The sequence below is a fragment of the Lissotriton vulgaris genome, chromosome 6 (assembly GCF_964263255.1).
Source record: "Lissotriton vulgaris chromosome 6, aLisVul1.2, whole genome shotgun sequence".
NCBI classification, from domain to species: Eukaryota; Metazoa; Chordata; class Amphibia; order Caudata; family Salamandridae; genus Lissotriton; species Lissotriton vulgaris.
This window is the reverse complement of record NC_141694.1, coordinates 555,801,788-555,822,048: the sequence shown is the minus strand read 5'-3', so window position 1 is coordinate 555,822,048 and position 20,261 is coordinate 555,801,788. Positions and strand designations below refer to the sequence as shown.

Genomic DNA, 20,261 nt, shown 5'->3' with positions numbered 1-20,261 from the left:
TTTTGAGACATATATGCGATCATAAAGAAGTACCTTTTTTAAATTAACTTTTCTTTCTTTATCCCATCACTTGATTTTATAATCATAAATGCTGCCACAAATGTGCAATTATAAAAAATGCTGTACCACAGCTGCTTTTCAGCTGAGCTGATGAAGATGCTGCAGTGTACATCTCATAATGTGTATGTTTTTTCTATTTTGGTTGTGTCTTCCTAGTGGGAAGATGGGATGCACATATAATACTGATAATTTGGAAGCTCTGCATTTTTATTGATCTGCATTCGGTATTTTTCCTTTTCAGATCCCCAATGAACATCAGTCCAGATTCAGATGGACTCCATAACTCAAATGTCCCACAGCCAGATGTTCCTAAGTAAGGCACTTTTACCTTTAGTTCAATGCAGGTTTTTCACAAAAATAGTTACAATCGGAAATCCCTTAAAATCTTACAGTATGTTATCTTTTTTGTAGTCCTTGGCTTTTGACCTCAGTGGCTAGTCCTCCACCAACAGCGCCAGTTACTTTTGCAGCTATTGTAGAAGAGGAGATACAGCAAGAAGCAGCACTCATCAGAAGCAGAGAGAAGCCTCTAGCTTTGATTCAGGTGAAATAATCAGTAGATCGTTAAAATGAAAAGTGACCAACAGTTTGCCTGCATTTGCTGTGGTTTAATTAAAATGTTATTTAAGATGCTAATGCTACTTTGTAATTGTTTTATTGAATTATATAAGTTAGGGTAAAGAATTATAAAGCAACATTGAATTGCAATTTTGCCAACCTAGATTTGCAATTTTAAGAAAATTAAACGCATTCTACAAAGCTAATGAACTTACAAAACAACTTTGTGATTATACTGTCTCGCTTCGCCTTCCAGATAACACAAAATCTCCCACACTGTGGCTCAACACTCAGCGAGGCAGGAGACATGAAACACAACTAGCACCTTTAGAAAAGGGTTTAATTGTACACAATGCAAATACTTTCCTTTTAGGCTTGGGGTTTTATTTTACACCATGCTCCTGACAGAAAGGCTTTCCCAGATGCCAAATACAGAATATTCAAATACACATAGATATATATATATGTTTATATGCAAGCAATAATAACACACTTAGTTAATGCTAATGAATAAACAAGCAGCAAATAATATGCGATAAGACTCAAGCAAATATGTCCTGCAAGAGATCAGAAAGATATATACACACTAGATACCTCAAATGATTACTTTGGATGTGCACCTCACTCATTCACACATCACAAAGAAAACACTTCAAATGATCAAAGACACTAGCCACACATCACAATGGCAATAATTAAAACTCAATACTTCACCTGGTGCAAACACTACATCTTAGCCCACTCCTGACTGGGGGATTAAACAGCCATGGATAAGAGCCTCAGCAACCAGGGTTCCGCTGTACCGAAGTAGACGCGTCTGTCCCCATTCGGATTCCACAATCCCGATTTCTAAGTCAACAACCCTCAGCTTTATAATCACCAAAACACACTAGAAGGTTCGAGAAACCTTCCTCCTGCGCCAGAGGAATCTTACCAGGACTGGACAGCTTCCAAGCAAGCATTCCATGGCAGGCAGGAAGGAGTTTCCATGAAAGCCTTCCAGGTTACTTTAAACAATCTCTCACAAAAACAATCCTTGAACGTGAATAACCCAAACAACTTGCAAGGATGGCTGTGTACACAGATAAAGCTCAAGCCAAGCAGAGTCATAATTCAGGAAGGCATGAGGCGATGTCAAAGCCAATAGTAAGAACTTATCAATGTACGAAAAAAAGCACATTTGTGCACCAGTACTCATAACTCTGCACTTCGAGACCAAAAAGTACATTACACACACCTCTCTCTCTCATGCTTTCAAATTCACATCCCACATGTTCTGTTCTTGGCAAGGCTGTTCTACTCTGTGACAGCTCCCACTGAAAGACTTAAAGATTACAAGAAAGAAACTTTTAAGAGAAGTAAGGCATATGCAGGACGTTGTACATTCAGGCTAAGGTACGATAACACACCAAAGTCGATTAAAATAATGGTAGTCAAAGGTAATCACAGGGTGTCAGACCACAAGAGTGCCTCTAGCACTACATATACAGAATATTCTCTTCTGACTGATAGTAAAATGTTATATTGTGACTTTCTCCGTCTAATTGGCAGTCCACAGAGGAAACACTTTGATTATGATAGTTATGGGCATAAAATTGTTGTCCTTTACACTGCTTAAAGTAATACCTATTGTGTAGAAAAAAGTCTTAAAATCTCATGGAAGCCTGTGGTAAGAAGGCCTTCTTGGCAGGAAGCATTGCCATGAAATCCATCATCGCCAACTACCTCCTCGTATGATACACCTGTAGTTTGGCACAGATGGTGGTGCCTCATTTTCTGGTGGAGTTAAGAGCACATGATGGCCAAAACGCCTCCAGACAAATCATTAAGCTGGTTTGGATGCATCACACTCAGTGGCCCAAGCTCTGGGCACTTCTATCTCCGTCCAAAGACATGCCTTGTTTCGAACGTCCAACTTTTCAATAGTTGTCCATGCAAACTCGATGTATCTACGCTTTTGTAAGGGAATGGTTATTCTCCAGTATTAGGGGTGTCTTTCATAGATTCACATGCCTGAATCATTCCCCGTCGTCGGAGTGGGAGTCCCACGGTACATAAAATAGCAATAATATGCCATAATTATACAGTAAATACCATTAGAATAAACCAGGAAGTAAAGTAGCCAAGCTACAGTAGGAAAAAAACTTCCACATCTATGACTATCATAGTCATTTTGTATAGTCCAAACTACAGCCAATCAGGCGCCAGCACCCACCAGAATGTTCTCCCCAGAGGCTCAGGCTCTCAGATTTTCTACCGCACGTCGTGTGAAGGGAGTCTCCCTGAGCTCTGCTCAGTTTCTTTTGGAATATCTCTTCTTTCTGGTAAAATGTCTTCAAGGAAGTCTCTGTTCAGAGCCTGCGAATCCTGTGGTAAGCTCCGGCTTTTCAAAGAGGATCCTCATGAGAAATGTATATATTGTCTCTACCCAGATCGTCTAGTCAAAGACTGTAAGATCTGCAGGAAATTTCCTCCAAAGACCCTCAGAGACAGAGAGGGTCGATTGCTTTTGTGGCTACAAAGGCTAAAGGATTCTGATAAGGCTGTGTCTGATGTGGACAGTATTGCCTCGGGTTCCACTTCAGTATCTAGGAAGAGGCCTGCGTCTGAACATCAACCTTCTTCTGAGGCTAAGGTTGCTAAGAAAAATCAACCTACAAAGGGTTCTGACAAACCTTCATGTTCAAGGGCTGCCTCTTCAGGCAAGGGCTTGGAGAGTTCTTCCCATAAAAAGCCCGCCAAGACTTTGCCTCAAAAAACTGTCCAGAGTTCTTCTCAGGACTCGTCTTTTCAGACGCCTTCCACTGTCAGCTCGTCGACGAAGACCTCCGCCGATGCTTCATCCACGTCGACGATGACATTCTCATCTCCTAAATCGTCTATGATTATGACGACGGCGGCGTCTTCCCCAACTATGGTCTATGTTACGGTAAGGCCTATCTCATCGACGACAGCCGTCGGCGATTCCTCGTCGACATCGAGTCTGAAAGCCTTGACGTCATCGAGAAGATCGGCAGCGACAATATCGTCAACGGCGCTGCCACCGACGAAGGTCATTCCGACGACGACTAGCGTCCCGTCGACGAAGGCCTCCACGTCGACGATTAAAATCTCGTTGACGAAGATCAATCCGTCGACGACGGCCATCCAGTCGTCGACGATCATACCGTCGACGAAGAACATACCGTCGACGAGGAGCATACCGTCGACGGAGAAGAAACCGTCGACGAAGGGCGTACCGTCGACGAAGGGCGTCCCGTCGACGAAGAGCGCACCGTCGACGAAGGGTGTACCGTCGACGAGGGACGTACCGTCGACGAAGGGTGTACCGTCGACGAGGGACGTACCGCCCACGAATGGCGTACCGTCATCGAAGGATGTACCGTCGACGAAATCCATCCTGTCGACGACAATTTCAAAGGCATCTATAATATCGGCCACTGACACATCGGAAAACGCGCCGATGACGCCGCAGTTTTCATCCTGTACCGCGTTGCAAGTATGGTCTCCGTCTACGGTTTTCGTTACACCAAAACCGACGACGCAAGTTCCTGACCGTCTTTTGGACTCGGATAGTGAGGAAGAAACAGATCAGAGGTTTGGAGTGGCTACAAGTCCTTCTGAATTGAATATCCAGTTGAAGGAGGATGAGCAGGAGGAAGATCATCCAGCGGTGCAGATGCCGTCCCAGGTGGATTCCTTGCCACTCACTCAAGGGCCTATGGCTTTACTGTCCAATCTCCAATACATGTTGGACGATTACTACAGGAGGTTTCCACCTTCAGAACCAGCGGGCTCAGAGCCGACTACTCCTAATACTGAGGTTCCGACACCAAATTTGCAGCCAGTACTTCCTACATCGCCTGCTTCACAGGTACAGGCGGAAGGAGCCGACCCTTTGTCTTCTGAGGAGGAGGAACAAAGGGAGGAAGGTGAGGTTCAAGATGAGTCGGAGTGGGATGAATATCAGGAGCACACACCTTCCCCTTCGCGCCAAGCAGCTTCGATTTCTCCACCGGTGGACGTGGTTGGCTTCCATCTCTTGATGGAACGCGCCACTAAACGTTTTCATATAGATATGGAACATAAAGAGCAGGATTGTTTTCTTTATGACTTTAAAGACCAACCAAAGAGACAGAATAAGTCTATTCCCATTATTGATTTCATCTGGCAGGAGGGAATTAAGGTCATGGCAACACCAGCATCCATTCCTCCAGTCCTACCACGTTTGGAAAAGAAGTACAGGGCACCAGACAAATCTCCAGCATGCCTTATAGGACAGCCTAAACTGGACTCTGTAATAATTCAAGCGGCACAGAAGAGGGCTAGGAATCCTTCGGCCCAGCTGACGGCCCCTCCTGACAGGGATGGCAAACGCTTGGATTCTATAGGAAAACGCGTCTCTACAATGGCGGCTACGACAGTCCGAGCGGCAAATTCATTGGCCATATTAGGAAGATATGACCGGCAAATGTGGTCTGATATCGCACCATATCTTGATCTTCTACCTAAACCTTCAAAGACTGAGGCGCTCAAGATCCTTCATGAAGGCCAAAGAATCTCGGAGGAGATTATTGATTCAGCTGTGGATGTGGCCTCAACAGGTTTTCGGCAGCTGGCAGGAGCTGCAGTTCTTCGCCGGCAGGGTTGGCTGCGATCTACTTCTTTTAGGCAAGAAGTACAACATAAAGTACTGGATTTACCATATGATGGTGAATATCTGTTTGGACCTCAGGTAGAAGAAGCCTTGCAAACTATAAAGAAGGATTCTGAAACTGCGAAATCCTTAGTGTCTCTTCAATTTCGAAAGCCGCCCTTTCGAGGAGCGAGAGGACGGGGAGTGTCCTCTACCAGAGGTGGATATGGCCAGCAATCCTCTTACAGGCAAAATAACCAAAGGTACCAGACTCAACGCTATCAGTCTTACAACCAAAGAAAGCCTTCCTATCCCCAAAACAAGGGTAGAGCAAGTTACCGTGGAAAAGATAAAAGACAATTAAATTTTTCACCTGCCGCCACCGCTGCCCTATTAAAAAAAAAAAAAAAAAAATTGGAGGGCGAATATCCAAATTTTACTCAAGTTGGCAGTCAATACCATCAGACAAATGGGTCCTAGACATAGTGTCCAGGGGTCATGCCCTAGAATTCGAGAGATTTCCCCCAAACGTTTCTCCAAAAGGACCCCCCCCAGCTCACCTGAAGGAATTATTTGCTCAAATCAGAATAATGATGCAGAAGGGAGCGATCGAGAGCGTGCCTCAAAAGATGAGAGGAATGGGGTTTTACTCCAGATTCTTTCTGATAAAGAAAAAGAATGGAGAGTGGCGCCCGATTCTAGATCTTCGCGCTCTGAACAAATACTTGAAAAAATTGACATTCAGAATGTTATCGCTCCAGGAAATATTGCATCTTTTGGCAGCAGGGGATCACATGGTCACATTAGATCTCCAAGATGCGTATTTCCATATTCCGATTCTACCTCGTCACAGAAAGTTCCTGCGCTTCAGGGTGGCTGGCAGGGATTACCAATTCAAGGTTCTTCCTTTTGGACTACGATCGGCGCCAAGAGTTTTCACCAAGGTTCTGGCTCCGGTAGCGGCGCATCTCCGGCTACAGGGAATCCAAATATTCCCATACTTGGACGACTGCCTTATAAAGGCCAATTCTCGAGCAGTCGTTCATTCGCATCTGCAACAGTGTCTACACCTGTTCAAACCCCTGGGCCTCTCCATCAACCACGAAAAATCCAAAATGCAACCGTCACAAAGACAAGCCTTCTTGGGAGCAACTTTGGACACTCAGGAACTTCGGGCCTTTGTCTCGGAAGAAAGGCAACTCAGGATAAAGGACATGGCACAGAAACTGTTGTCAAAAAAGTCAGTTTCTGTTCGGATATTCAAATCCTTTCTGGGGATGGTCTCTTCTTGCATCCCATTGCTACCGAACTGTCGCCTCAGAATGAGGCCCCTACAGGAAGAACTGACCCAGCAATGGCTACAGGTCTCAGGAACGTTCGAGGATATGATCAGGATCACACCGACAATGCAAAACTCTTTAAGATGGTGGATGCAAAAACGACATCTTCAGAAGGGGTGTGCGTTTCTCCAAGAGCCACCAAGCCTCACCATCACGACAGATGCCTCTCTCGAGGGTTGGGGAGCGCACCTTCAAGGCCTCACTATCAGTGGCAAGTGGACTGCCCTGCAACAGCGTTGGCACATAAACCGCTTGGAGCTGAGAGCCATTTTCCTGGCGCTCAAGGCGTTTCATGCAGTCATTCAAGGTTCCAATGTGTTGATAAAGACGGACAACACAACAAGCATGCACTACGTCAACAAGCAAGGGGGAACTCGATCTCTCCTCCTCTCCCAGGAAGCCCAGGAGTTGTGGATGTGGGCTTTGGAACACGATGTACATCTTCAAGCGGTGCACGTTCCAGGTATAGAGAATGTCTTGGCAGACACACTCAGCAGAACGAAGGTCTCCACTCACGAGTGGGAGCTTCACCAACAGACGGTGGAGCGCATCTTTCGACTATGGGGTCGCCCAGACATAGATCTATTTGCTACGAAGACCAACAGCAAATGCAAGCTCTTTGCAAGCTGGCATCCCCAAAAGGACTCTCAAGGGAATGCGTTTTCTCTGGACTGGTCCCTAAGTTATGCGTACGCATTTCCACCAATCCCTCTTGTACCCAGAGTTCTGCGGAAAGTGAAGAAGGAACCGTGCAGACTAATCCTAATTGCACCCAGATGGCCACGCCAATATTGGTTCACGGAACTCCTCCTACTATCAGAGTGCAAACCAATTCAATTAGATCCAGTCCCGAACCTACTCAGTATGCAGGACGGTCAGGTCTGTCACCCAGATCCAGCGTCTCTGAAATTAGCAGCCTGGCGCCTGAATACCGGGAGTTCGCCCACTTGAACATCCCAGAAGAATGCAAAGAGGTACTGGCCAAGGCGAGGGCACCGTCCACAATAAGGACTTACAGTCTAAAATGGAGACGTTTCTGCATTTGGTGTCAGGCAAACGGGCTTCACCCGTTTTCAGCAACACCGGAAGAGATTCTACCGTTCTTCCTACATTTGGCAAAATTAGGTCTCTCTCACGCAACTTTAAAGGTGTTCCTGGCAGCGATTTCCAGATATCGGCAAGACTTTACTACTTCCTTGTACTCGACTAGGATTGTACAACAATTCTTCAAGGGACTCTTTAGGATGTTTCCTCCAATACGCCGACCTCCACCAATGTGGCATCTCAATGTGGTCTTGGCACAACTTATGCGTCATCCTTTCGAACCCATTCACAAGGCTGACCTCAAATATCTCTCGTGGAAAGTGGCATTGTTACTGGCGTTGACATCCGCCAGAAGAGTCAGTGACCTCCAGGCCTTTACAATCCAACAGCCTTTTCTGCAATTTACAAGCGACTCTGTAGTGCTCCGCACTAATCCAAAGTACATTCCCAAGGTACCCTTGGAATTCCACCTCAATGAGCCTATAATTCTGAAAACATATTTTCCTAATCCGCAATCACAAGCAGAAAAAGCATTGCATACCTTGGATGTCAAGAGATGTCTTAAATTCTACCTGCAGAGAACATCCGCCTTGCGCTCTTCCAATCAGCTGTTCATCACTTACGGGACTATTCGTAAGGGGCAGGCAGTCTCTAAACAGACAATTGCAAGATGGATTTCGTCTGCCATTGCCTTTTGCCATACGCAAGCGGGACAACCGCTGCAAACAGCTCCTAGAGCTCATTCCACAAGAGCAATATCTTCATCAACGGCTTTGTTTGCTGGAGTTCCAATTCAGCAAATTTGCAGAGCGGCTACTTGGGCTAGTCGCCATACATTTACAAAGCATTACTGTCTGGAGACAGCCAGCGAAGCAGACACGTCTGTGGGTCGAGCAGTCCTGCGGAACCTTTTCAAATAAGGTGAGCCTCTGTTTCCCACCTCCTTTTTCTCTGTCAGGCTCTGTTTATGCTATGTTTGTTACATTTGCTTGCAGAACTGTATTCTACTATACGTAGACAATATGTGTATATTCTATAATACTGTTTTATGTACTATTCACTGGCAAGCTGGACAAACATGCTCATCTGCCTGACAAGGATGTACTGCTAGCTACTCTGATTCAGGCATGTGAATCTATGAAAGACACCCCTAATACTGGAGAAGAACAATAGTTACTTACCTGTAATCTGTGGTTCTCCAGTATTGGTGTCTTTCATAGATTCACATGCAACCCGCCCACCTCCCCTCAGAGGCTCTGTTAGGCTAATTTGGGTTACCTTCACTCCTTGCGAGAAAATCTGAGAGCCTGAGCCTCTGGGAAGAACATTCTGGTGGGTGCTGGCGCCTGATTGGCTGTAGTTTGGACTATACAAAATGACTATGATAGTCATAGATGTGGAAGTTTTTTTCCTACTGTAGCTTGGCTACTTTACTTCCTGGTTTATTCTAATGGTATTTACTGTATAATTATGGCATATTATTGCTATTTTATGTACCGTGGGACTCCCACTCCGACGACGGGGAATGATTCAGGCATGTGAATCTATGAAAGACACCAATACTGGAGAACCACAGATTACAGGTAAGTAACTATTGTTCTTTGGTGATAAGGTTGACTCTGCACTTGAACAGTTCAGTACTAGTAGGGCTACAGCTCGCTCTCTAGGAAGGCAATTGCCGGCTGCCTTGAGAGATTTTCACCCTTTTCATTGATTCTCAATGGGCTTTCATCAGTGGCCACGATATCAACCTAAAAAACAGCAGCAGCCCAACCCTCTGGTTAGACAATAACAATAAAAAACCAGAGGAAACAGCAGTGGATTTGCTCAACTACTCCCATCCTCCTGCTCTTCCTCCTCCTCTGCAGCACAAGGAAATCAGACACAGCTTACTTCCCCATTTCTACTTGCAGCCTGTGGGAGTTCAAGTGTTGTATTTGTTACCAACCTGGAAGCCCTTTAATCGTCCCAGTCCTTCAAATTGTGGAAAAAGGTTACACTCTTCCCTTTCTTCTGCTTCGACCCTGTATGCCTCCTCTACCCCTCTCCAGACAACCTTGCTATACTACAGCAAGAAGTGGCAGGCAGTACTGTTACTGAAATGAGCTGTGGAGGGTCAGGATTGGTACGCATGTTACATCCTGATGACCAAAATAACACTTCTGGGCCTCGGGACCTGACCACCTTCATGTAGAAGGAAACGTCCATGATGCTGACTGTTGGAAAGTGGGATCTTTCTGACATAGATACCCCCACTTTGTGCTTGGTGTCAGTGTGTTTTGACTGTAGTTCACTGGGATCCTGCTAACCAGGATCCCAATGGCAGTGCTCTCTCCTCTAAATTCTATGGTAAATACTTTGTACAACCCACAATTGGCATACTGGGGTACCATTAAGTCCCTAGAATATGGTACTGAGGTACCCAGGGCATTGGTACACCAGGGTCTCCCATGGACTACATAATGTATTAAGCCACCTATAGAAGCCCATGCAACTGTGTTTGCAGAGCTGCCATTGCAGTCTACGTGAAATGGTGCTTGCAACTTTCACTTTGGATATAATGTTACCCTTATATACCGGTGACCTATAAGTCACCCCTAATGTAGGTCCTTCAGTCCAAGGGCAGTGTGCATGGTTCTAAGTGTGTGGGTACCCCTGCACATGCAGATGTACCCTACAGACCCAGACTCCATTTTCTGGGCTTTTTTAAGTGTGAGACAGCTATTACAAGGTATGTAGTTGACACTGGCAAGTCGACGAGTCCAATTTCATAATGGTTGCCCCGAACCTGGGCATGCTTGGTATCAAACATATTGGAATCATGCAACTACACTAATTCCAGTGTTAGTTACATGATACTATATACCTACCTGTGTAGCCTTACATGGTCTGACTTCCAGCTCTCACTGCTTCCGACCCTAGACAGTGTTCTGCCCTCCTGCTGATGAGCCTAAGTCAGGCAAGGGAAAGCTGAACAAAAGATTTCCTGCAAAGGAGAGATGTTAAGGGCACATTTGGTGCCCTCCTTGCATAAACCATTTTTGCCTAGATCAGGAGCCCCTAACTGCTGCTCTGATGTGCAACTACACAAAGGGCAGGGAGGTGTCCATCCCCTGCCCAGCTCCTCCCTATGGAGGTGCCCTGATCTTCTCCACCTGGCCATTGATTCTGCCATGTTGAATCTTGGCCCTTGAGAGCATCTGACTTGCTAGGCCAGCTGAGTAGTGTCCCTGACCCCCTCAGATAATCGGGTCACCACAGAAGAGGTCCTTCCCCTTTTTAGGGTTACTTAAGGACTCCCCTGAGGGTAGGTCCTTAGATTCATTCCGACAAACAACTTCAAGATCCGACTGCCTGCAGTCTGAAGACTTTCCAAAGACTCTTCTGTTGATGGACAATGGAACTCTGCTGTTCTTCAAGCCAGTACCAAAGAGCAGACTGCTACGGTATGAAGATTCCTGCTGCATCTTTGCCCCTGTGCTTCTTCAAGTTCTGCAACTCCGTGGCCATATTTCCTCCGAATTACCAAGGACTCCGCCTGCATCCGATCCAGATGGCATCTCCCTTGAAGTGAAGGACTCACCTCCCTGCTTCAGCACACACCTCTACGACAATGACCGGCTTGCAGATCCTGTTGTCCATCAGACGTTGCCCGGCTCGGCAACACAGGTTTTTGTTTGTTGATTCTCCAGAGGCCTGACTAGTCTTCCCTGCAAGTGGAATGGCTTTAATCCCTCTCCAGCAGACTGGAACCGCCTCCCAATGCACTGCGTCTGTTTGCCATTGCCAAGGTTTATTGGCCCTATTTGTAGGAGAGTAGGGTCTGCTTCCTATGGTCACCCCCACTTTTTGCAGTGATACTCTGGTTTTCCGACTTTAGTGTGGCTATGGGCCTGCTTATCAGACCCACAGCCCAACTGTTCTCTCTCTAAAATGATGCCATGTACTTTAGGTACATACCTAATTGGGAATTGGGTTTCCTTTGTGAGCCCCTGTATAGTGCACCATAGGTACCCAGGGCATAGGTGCTTCCAAGGCCTACCAGGTGCTGCAGCATGAATTATGCCACCCCTGGCTGGCCATCCAAACTGGCACCACAGGCTGATCACTCAGTTTGAGCAAGGTGGTGTATTCGCCCGTTGCTTAGATATAGTATTCCTATATCTACCCTTATATATAGACACCTATATCCCTATAAGTCACTCCTATGGCAGGCCTTGACAATCCTGAAGGCAGAGTGCTTGGTTTTATGTGAGATGGTGCTATAGCATGAGCTGAGTCCGTCTGCAGCTTTCGGAACCATGTCCTTATAGCTGTTCTATGATATAGCCATACCATATACTCTTAAGTGCATTACAATCCTCGCGGTTAATGCTAACTTTGGTTTCGCTTTATCAAAACAGGTCGTGTAAGGTGTCAAACACTTTGGAATATTCCCCCCCCCCCTTCCCCCCCCCCTCCCCGCACCGCCAGTCCTTAGAGGGAGAAGACATGTAGTTACTGCTTTACCCGGTTAAAGTTAAACACAGCCTTAGTGTCACAAAATGGATGCTGCTGCCACAGACACGAGTCTGACCTCCTGCAGCTGGACGAAACTCTGGCAATGGAGGCCTAGACAATAGGTTTCCTGTCGAGGGAGGTGCTGGCACCTCCTCAGACAGCCTGTAGTGGATTGGGGCAGGGTGGGTTCAATGGAAAGATGCTTTTCCAGACACTGCCTGGGGCACACAAGGTGCTCCATGCATAGCCAGGTTCAAACCAGTTGCTGGGGCACTCCAGTCCCAGCTCTTGCGCTAAACTGGACAAAGAGAAATGGGTGTAACCACCCCCTTCTCAGGTTCCACCCATAGGAGGGACCTAGCAGGTAATCCAGCCCCTTAGTTTAGTATAAAGAAAGGAGCTGTGTCTAGAGACATTAGATTATCCTGGAAAGAAACTCTGAAATGAACTCTTAGACCTTCGACGTTCCATATCGACTGGAAGACTGAAGGCATCTCCCTTGTAGTCAAGGAGTGACCACCCTGTGCAAACAGGCACCACCAGTAACTAGCCGGTTTGCTTTATCGACGCTCCTGCCGGAATCCGAAGACTCCGCGACTCAGGAACTGGACTTCCAGACTTCTTCGACTCCGATCCACAGCAAAGCTGAGACCTGTGGCGGACACGAGAGACGTGGGACCGGACATCCTGGACTACTTGCTTTTTGCTACCTATGCAGCTTCTGAGTTGTGCATTGGGGTTTGAGAAGCCCCAGACCTGAGCACCATTTGCACTGAAGCTCAGCCCTCCACACTCTACGAGTGTCACATGGGGCCCGCTCCTGCATTTCAGCTCGACGCGTCTTCCCGGTTGCTAGCCCCGTTGGCTAATGAGCCCTACGAAGAAGAACCTTTGAATCTACAATGCTTGCCTGGTTGCTCCAGTCTTTCTCCAGCTTCCCTGTGAAGGAGAAGCGACCCAGACCTTGCTGGTCTGAACAGAAGCCCATTATCACTTCATGCGGCTTGTTGGGTCCAGTCAGGATACAGAAACCGCAGTCACCTAGATCCTTCGTGGGACAGCTCGTATCCAGCGCCTGGTCGTCGTCGACGTCTCCTGGTCCACGTGGCTGCAGAGACAAGCTTCACCTCTTCACCTGATTGCATCTCGACTTTGCCTGGTTCCTTCCTGGTCACTAACTGGTGACTCAGACTCTGTCCCCTCTGCTTTCAGGTTCTTCTTGACTCCGATCCACCCTTGGATCCACCCGGACACTTTTCTTCTGGTTGCCTGCAGCACTTCTTTGCAGCTCTCCATAGGAAACAGCGACGAAACCTGACACGAAAAGACACCTATGCACCCGGCTTCCCTGGGTGAGGTAACTCAAGTACCTCAGTGCGCCCATGGATATTAACTATCCAAGTGTTCTAGTTTAACAGGGTTCTACCATAGTCCATCTGGGAGTGTCCGAAATCTACTACTTTGTAACTTTTACGTTCCCATTCTAACTCTATTGTGACTTGCGTTTGTGTTTAGACACTGCACACGCATCCTTTGGGACTCCTACTTCCTAACATTTGGTTGTCCAGTGTAGCCCCATCGATTCCCTAGGCCTATTCACCTTTCCTGAAGTGGTTCTTATACCACTTATTTACTACATGGTTCGTAAGGCCCCTAGGGCAGAATTGTATTTGTGCAACTTATAGTATGCTTAATGAGTAACTTGTAACGTATCTCGAACTCTGACCTCATAAAGATCATAAAGAATGCAGAGGGGTTGTGTTAGTAATAAATACATATATATTTGATATATACCTTGTGTGGTGTCCTTTCATTTGATATTCAAGGGATTATAATTGGTAAAACAGCTGGCTTCACATGCTCTCTGAAGTTTTAGCCTAAGACTGCTTTGTCCATGCTACCACTAGGATAGCTGGTCTATAAGGTTGACTTTACAACCATCACCATAAGGGTTGTTTGGACTGATACAGGGTGCCCACTAGAATAATGGACATCATATACCAGGCCAACTTCTCACATTGGTGTGCAGCAGTTGAAATAAGAGCTTGCTGTTTGTTTTACCATATAATCTTAACATATCATTTGAAAGATCACTTTAAGGTACCTAGAGGTACATATAAATCAAGTCTTAAATACTTAAGTTCTACTGAACTTAGTTGTTGTAGAGCAAAAGGTCTAGCACACCCGGACTACAACTCCTAGAGAGGTTTAGTAGGTAACACTTAGTGTAGGTAGGTGCACACACCACACCTCACTAGAACATGTCTCTGAGAGGAGAACCTAGTGGATCCCTCCCAGCAGAAGTTGACCCTCCCAGAGCATCTTCTAGATATGACACCTTTATCTTTCATGAGCTGAGAAGCTTATGTACAATTAGAACGTTGAGACAAGGGTCAAACCCTACCCTCAAGCACCTGATAGAAATCCTAGAGGAGTATGATGCTAAGAAAGCAGCTAACCCAGGTCCTTCAGATAGTACAGGGGAGGGTCCTTCATCAACAGAAGATTTCCCTGATGAAAATCTAGGGGATGATGATGATGACACTGATCAGGTCCAAGTACCAGAATTTAACGAGGTCAACCTAAGCCTACATGGGAATGGAGAGGGCAGAAACCCATCCAAACCCCCCAAGCAGGCTTAACAATGAGCCCAGAAGAAGGAGATCCTTTTCCAGGGAATCTCACCACTCTGGTGACTCAATAGGGTCAAATGCCTCTGCTCTCAGGAGAATGACTTCCCCTCAGAGTAGAGAGAATGATGCTAGGATGAAAGAAGTCAATCTTAGGATCCAGAGGCAAGAACTTGCCCTGGCTAAAGAGACCCTGGCTTTCGCAAGAGAGCAACAGTTAAGTGGGGTAGAACCCACTGGTGGCAGCAATATCCCTAGACCTAGGGAAAGGTCAAAGAACCATAGAAACCTAAGTAAGATTGTCCCTCCCTACCAAAGTGGGGATGACATCCACAAGTGGATAACTGCTTTAAAGAGGGCCTGCAAAGTACAGCAGGTACCCCAAAGTCAGTGGGCAGCAATCTTATGGCTCTCCTTTTCAGAAAAAAAGGTAGAGACAAGCTCCTCACAGTTAGTGATGAGGATGCTAACACTGAAGAGTGCTCTGATAGATGGGTTTGGCTTAACCACTGAGTAATATAGGTTGTTGTTCAGAGACACCCGGAAGACACAGACTCAGACTGACTTTGTATATTGTGCCACTAAGGCTCTAGAAGTCTGGTTACTGGGCAGTAAGTTCAAAGACTATACAGGATTGTATAATTTGATTATGAGAGAACACATTCTTAATAATTGTCAGAACCAGTTATTGCATCAACACCTGATTGACTCTGATCTGACCTCTCCCCAAGAATTGGGAAAGAAGGCAAACACATGGGTCAGAACCAGGGTGAGGCAGAAGGTCCAGAACCAAGGTGGTGATCAGAAGACTCAAGACCAAAAGGGTGGGGATCAGGAAGCAAAAGACCAGAAGTCTTCAACAGGTCCCCAAAAAGCTTCTAATGAGGGGGGTTCCAAGAAATCTAAGAAGAAAGAAGGTCCAAAGAAACCCTGGTGCAATTTTTGTAAAAGTAATACTCACTGGACCAGTGATTGCACCAAAATGGAGACCGCTCCAGCCACCATTGCCCCTAAGGCAACTTTCCCCCCTAGTACAGCTAATAGTGGTGGTTCTAAACAGAAGGGTGTAGTAGGGTTAACCCTGGGAACTGAGATGGACTCTGGCCTAGTCAGAGTGCCAACTCAAGCTGTCCTTGTCTGTGATGTGGACATGGCTATGGCCTCTACTGTGAGCCCCAGTAACCTGGGCAAGTACAGACAAACACCTTTAATCAATAATAAAGTGGCTCAGGCCTACAGGGACACATGTGCCAGTGTCACCATGGTGACCCCTAACTTAGTGGTCCCTGGACAGATCATACTAGGTGATAATTACCTAGTGACCAATTGTGGCAATGTCACTACCACCCATAGTATGGCAATTGTTAATTTCTCCTGGGGAGGGGTAACTGGCCCCAAAAGAGTTGTTGTAAGTCCAGACCTCCCTGTAGAATGTTTGTTGGGCAATGATCTAGAATCTTCAGTCTGGTCTGAAGTGGAGTATAGGACTCATGCAGAGATGCTGGGCATATCAGCACACGTCCTTGCTGTGACCAGGTCGCAGGCCAAAAAGTGCCAAACTGAACAGGCACTGGATCCTGAAACTATGGACCAGTTGCCTTTCAAGAAAAAGAGCAGAAGGGTTAAGGCAGTGTTTTCCCCCTTGCCTCAGGATGAGGATCAGTCTTCCCAGGAAGCTGAGTGTGCGACCCAAGAGGGAACTGTCCTAGAAGAGCTTGAGCCTGATCAGGTTGAGTTTCATGGGACAGGGGGACCCAAAAGGGCAGACCTGAGGCAAGCGCAATTGGACTGCTCCTCTCTTGAACCCCTCAGACAGCAAGCTGCTGCTGAGGCTGCTGGGAATGTTACAGGTAACCATAGAGTCTATTGGGATGAAGGGCTCCTTCATTCAGAGGCTAGAGACCCCAAGACTGGTGCTTCCAGGAGGTTGGTCATACCTTTGGCATTCAGGGGCTTCCTTCTTACCTTAGCCCATGATATTCTCTTAGCAGGACATCTTGGCCAGAACAAGACTTGGGACAGGCTTGTCCCTCACTTTCACTGGCCCCACATGTCAGAAGATACCAAGGAGTTCTGTCGCTCCTGTGTCACCTGCCAAGCCAGTGGCAAATCAGGTGGCACCACAAAGGCCCCCCTTATACCACTACCTGTGGTGGGGGTTCCCTTTGAAATAGTTGGGAAAGACATTGTTGGACCAATGGATCCCCAAACAGCATCTGGGCACAGGTTTTTTCTGGTGGTAGTGGATCATGCCACCAGATACCCAGAAGCTATTCCCCTAAAGACCACAACAGCCCCTGTTGTGGCAATAGCCCTCCTGAGAGTTTCTCAAGAGTGGGCTTTCCGAAGGAGGTTGTCTCAGACAGAGGCGCAAACTTGGTCTGGGTACCTAACTGCTATGTGAAAAGAGTGTGGAGTAAACTATAAGTTCACCACACCCTACCATCCACAGTGCAATGGTCTGGTTAAAAGATTTAACAAGACCTTAAAGGGCATGATCAAGGGTTTACCTGAAAAGCTTAGGCGAAGATGGGACATCCTTCTGCTCTGCCTTCTGTTTGCTTACAGAGAGGTCCCACAGAAGGGGGTTGGCTACAGCCCTTTTGAACTTCTGTTTGGGCATCCTGTAAGAGGACCCCTGTGTCTGGTGAAGGAAGGATGGGAGTTACCTCTCAAAAAGCCTAAACAAGAAATAGTGGACTATGTACTTAGACTCCGCTCCAGGATGCCGAATACATGAAGAAGGCTTCTCAAAAACCTTGAGGCTAGCCAGGAACTACAAGAAGCCTGGCATGACCAAAAGGCTGTGCTGACTGTGTACCAGCCAGGACAGAAAGTGTGGGTGTTGGAGCCAGTGGCCCCAGCAGCACTCCAAGACAAATGGTCTGGACCCCACACTATTGTTTAGCAAGAGGGAGAGATAACCTACTTTGTTTTATTTTTCAGAGTTTTGTATAGCGCGAACAAGATCCTTACGGATTTCAGAGCGCTTTACATACATATGAAAGGAGGACAAAAGGAAAGAAAACATAAGGCAGTTTGTGCAAAGAAGTGAACCATGCATGGTAGTAGAGTGTGATTTTATGGTCGATTCAGGCACTGAAATACAAGGTGGAGAAACACAGGCAAGCAGTATTTGCATAGTTTATGTTCAAGTGAATTTAGCCATGAGGATCGATTTGACTTCTGTTTTTTAAGGATGCAGTGGATGAGATGAGTCTGGTTTCTGGAGGGAGGACATTTCAGATCCTGGGGGCCATCCCTGAGAAGGAGCGCTTGTACGTTTTTTTCTTGTTGAATCTTTGTGGTTTCAAAAGGAGAGTTTCTGCGCTTCTTGTGGCTCTTGAGCCTCCTGAGATTGCCAATTTATGAGCAATGTAACTGGGCGAGCTGTGATGTAAGGCCTTGTGACTAATGCATGCGATTTTCAGGTGTATTCTGTCTTCGAGCTGTAGCCAGTTCAGAGATTTTAAGTCAGGAGAGATGTGTGAGCGTTTTTTTGATATAGTTATGAGCCTTGCTGCAGCATTGATAGAGGCTGTTAGTGGTGCGGTTGTTGATAGTGGGAGGTCGCAGAGGGAGGCACTTCCATAGTCAATCCGAGGGATAACTAGCGCTTGGACTACAGTTCTAAAATCGTCGGTTGGGCTGAAGGGTTTCAGCTTTCTCAAGGTATTGATTTGGAAATTAGCTCCCTTGGTTACATTGCTGATATGTCGTTGCCTATTGAGATTAGAGTCAAGGGTGATACCTAAGGATTTTGCTGAGTCTACAAAGATAGGTTGGACGTTGAATGGAGTGAGGTGTTTCAGCCAATCCTGGGCGATGGGGATTTTGGAAGGGGGTTCTATTAGGAGAAATTCTGTTTTTAGAGCATTAAGTTTGAGATGGTTCTCTGCCAACCATGTCTGTGTGTCCTTAAGTGTTGAGTTGAGAGGGGCGTGGCTAGCCGGACTGCGAAATGGCCGCCATCTGAGCGAGCTCCGCAGGCCATGGCAGCAAATCCTTCACTAAATCCTGCATAGTGGCGTCCCTGTGAGCTGGAAACCAGCGCCCCTACATCCTAAGCCCTGAGGACCACAGAAAGTGTTTTATTGCTCATCGGCTACCTGGGCTGCCGGTCTTTTGGCGGCGGTGCAACTGACCCGGGACGAGGCCTGCGCTGGTGTCCGGGGAGGAGAGCTCATCCCCCGTGCACAATCAAGAACTACAGCCCGCAGCTCTCTGGGCCCTGCCCGAACCCAGGGGTGCAGGTCTGGAGCGGCTGGCGGCGCCGTGAACCTGGGGCGGACGAGGCAGAGGCGAGCCCGGAGTGCGGCAACGCCGTAGGGACACACGCGATAGCGCAGAGCCAACTGGGGATGCGGTGAGTGGCGGCAGTATTTTGTGGAGGCGGGAGGTGCCATTTTGGGATCTCCGTGCTCGGACCCGGATGGGGCGGTGGAGCTGCTTGAGCCCAGATTCGGATGGCTGGGATATGCGAGGCTCGGGCAGAGTAGCTGTGCTGATACGTACGGCGCAGGCTACGGTCCCAAGCGCACGGTGAATTTGCAGACAGCTTAATCAGGAGGTGGCACACAACAAGCGGGTGTGGTGAGTCTTGCCGGCCCTCGTACCTGGCGCGGAGCCTCTTGGGCGTATGAGCCTTCCTGACCCCACAGATAGAGCTGCCGACATACAGGTCGCATTGATGTCCCGCGCGAGGGCATTGGGGTGCGGAGGGCTGGGTGACAGTACCCCCGATAAAAATGGACACTTGGTGTCCATTATTCCCTGCAGCTGCGGGCTGCCAGGGCGGGACAATACTGGCGTACGCACCGAGCACAGACGGCGGCAGGGGGACCGGTGGTGCCGGACACACTGCTACCGTAATATTGGATCCAAAGAGCAGGTGAGCCAGGTGCTGGGCTGCGCTGCTGATGCGTGGGGTGCTGAGAGGTGTGCAATACTGGTGGTGCTGCTAACGGGTGTCCTCAGCTGGTGATCGCCATGGGGAAAAACAGAGCCAGACAGGCGAAAATATCGTTTGGCAACGCCAAGCCTACGAAGACCAAAAACACGCAGCCGGCGGAGGCTGGAGCGGTCGGGGTGAAGAAAATGAGACGAACCAGGAAGTGGATATCCGCACTTTGATGCTAGATGTGCGATCCAGCTTACGTAATATTGATGCGAAGCTGGACATGCTGACCTCACAGATGGACCAGGTGAAAACGCAAGTGGCAACTCATGAAACGAGACTTGATGGACTGGAGAATCGGCACACGGAATGCGTGGAATTTCAGCGCATCACGTGAATTCCGGAGACGACCAACATAGGGATGATGGAGGTGTTTATCACAGATCTGCTCCGTGAACTGTTTGACTCTGACTTTCCCCGATGTTTGCGGGGGAGCGCGCACATCTAGCGCTAGACCCGAAGCCGCTAGTGGGTGGAACACCGAGACCCATTCTCGCAAAGCTCCTCAACTATCAAGACAGAGACTCGATCCTAAA

General features: G+C 47.5%; 1 protein-coding gene across 1 annotated transcript in view; it reads left to right on the top strand.

Annotated features, from left to right (window-relative positions):
- Positions 1 to 20,261, top strand: part of IBTK (inhibitor of Bruton tyrosine kinase) — a 732,550-nt gene that overhangs the window by 669,285 nt on the left and 43,004 nt on the right. The window contains exons 29-30 of the mRNA XM_086926550.1: positions 302 to 373; positions 472 to 604. Of these exons, the coding sequence (XP_086782676.1) occupies positions 302 to 373; positions 472 to 604 (205 nt within the window). The remainder of the gene's footprint in view (positions 1 to 301; positions 374 to 471; positions 605 to 20,261) is intronic.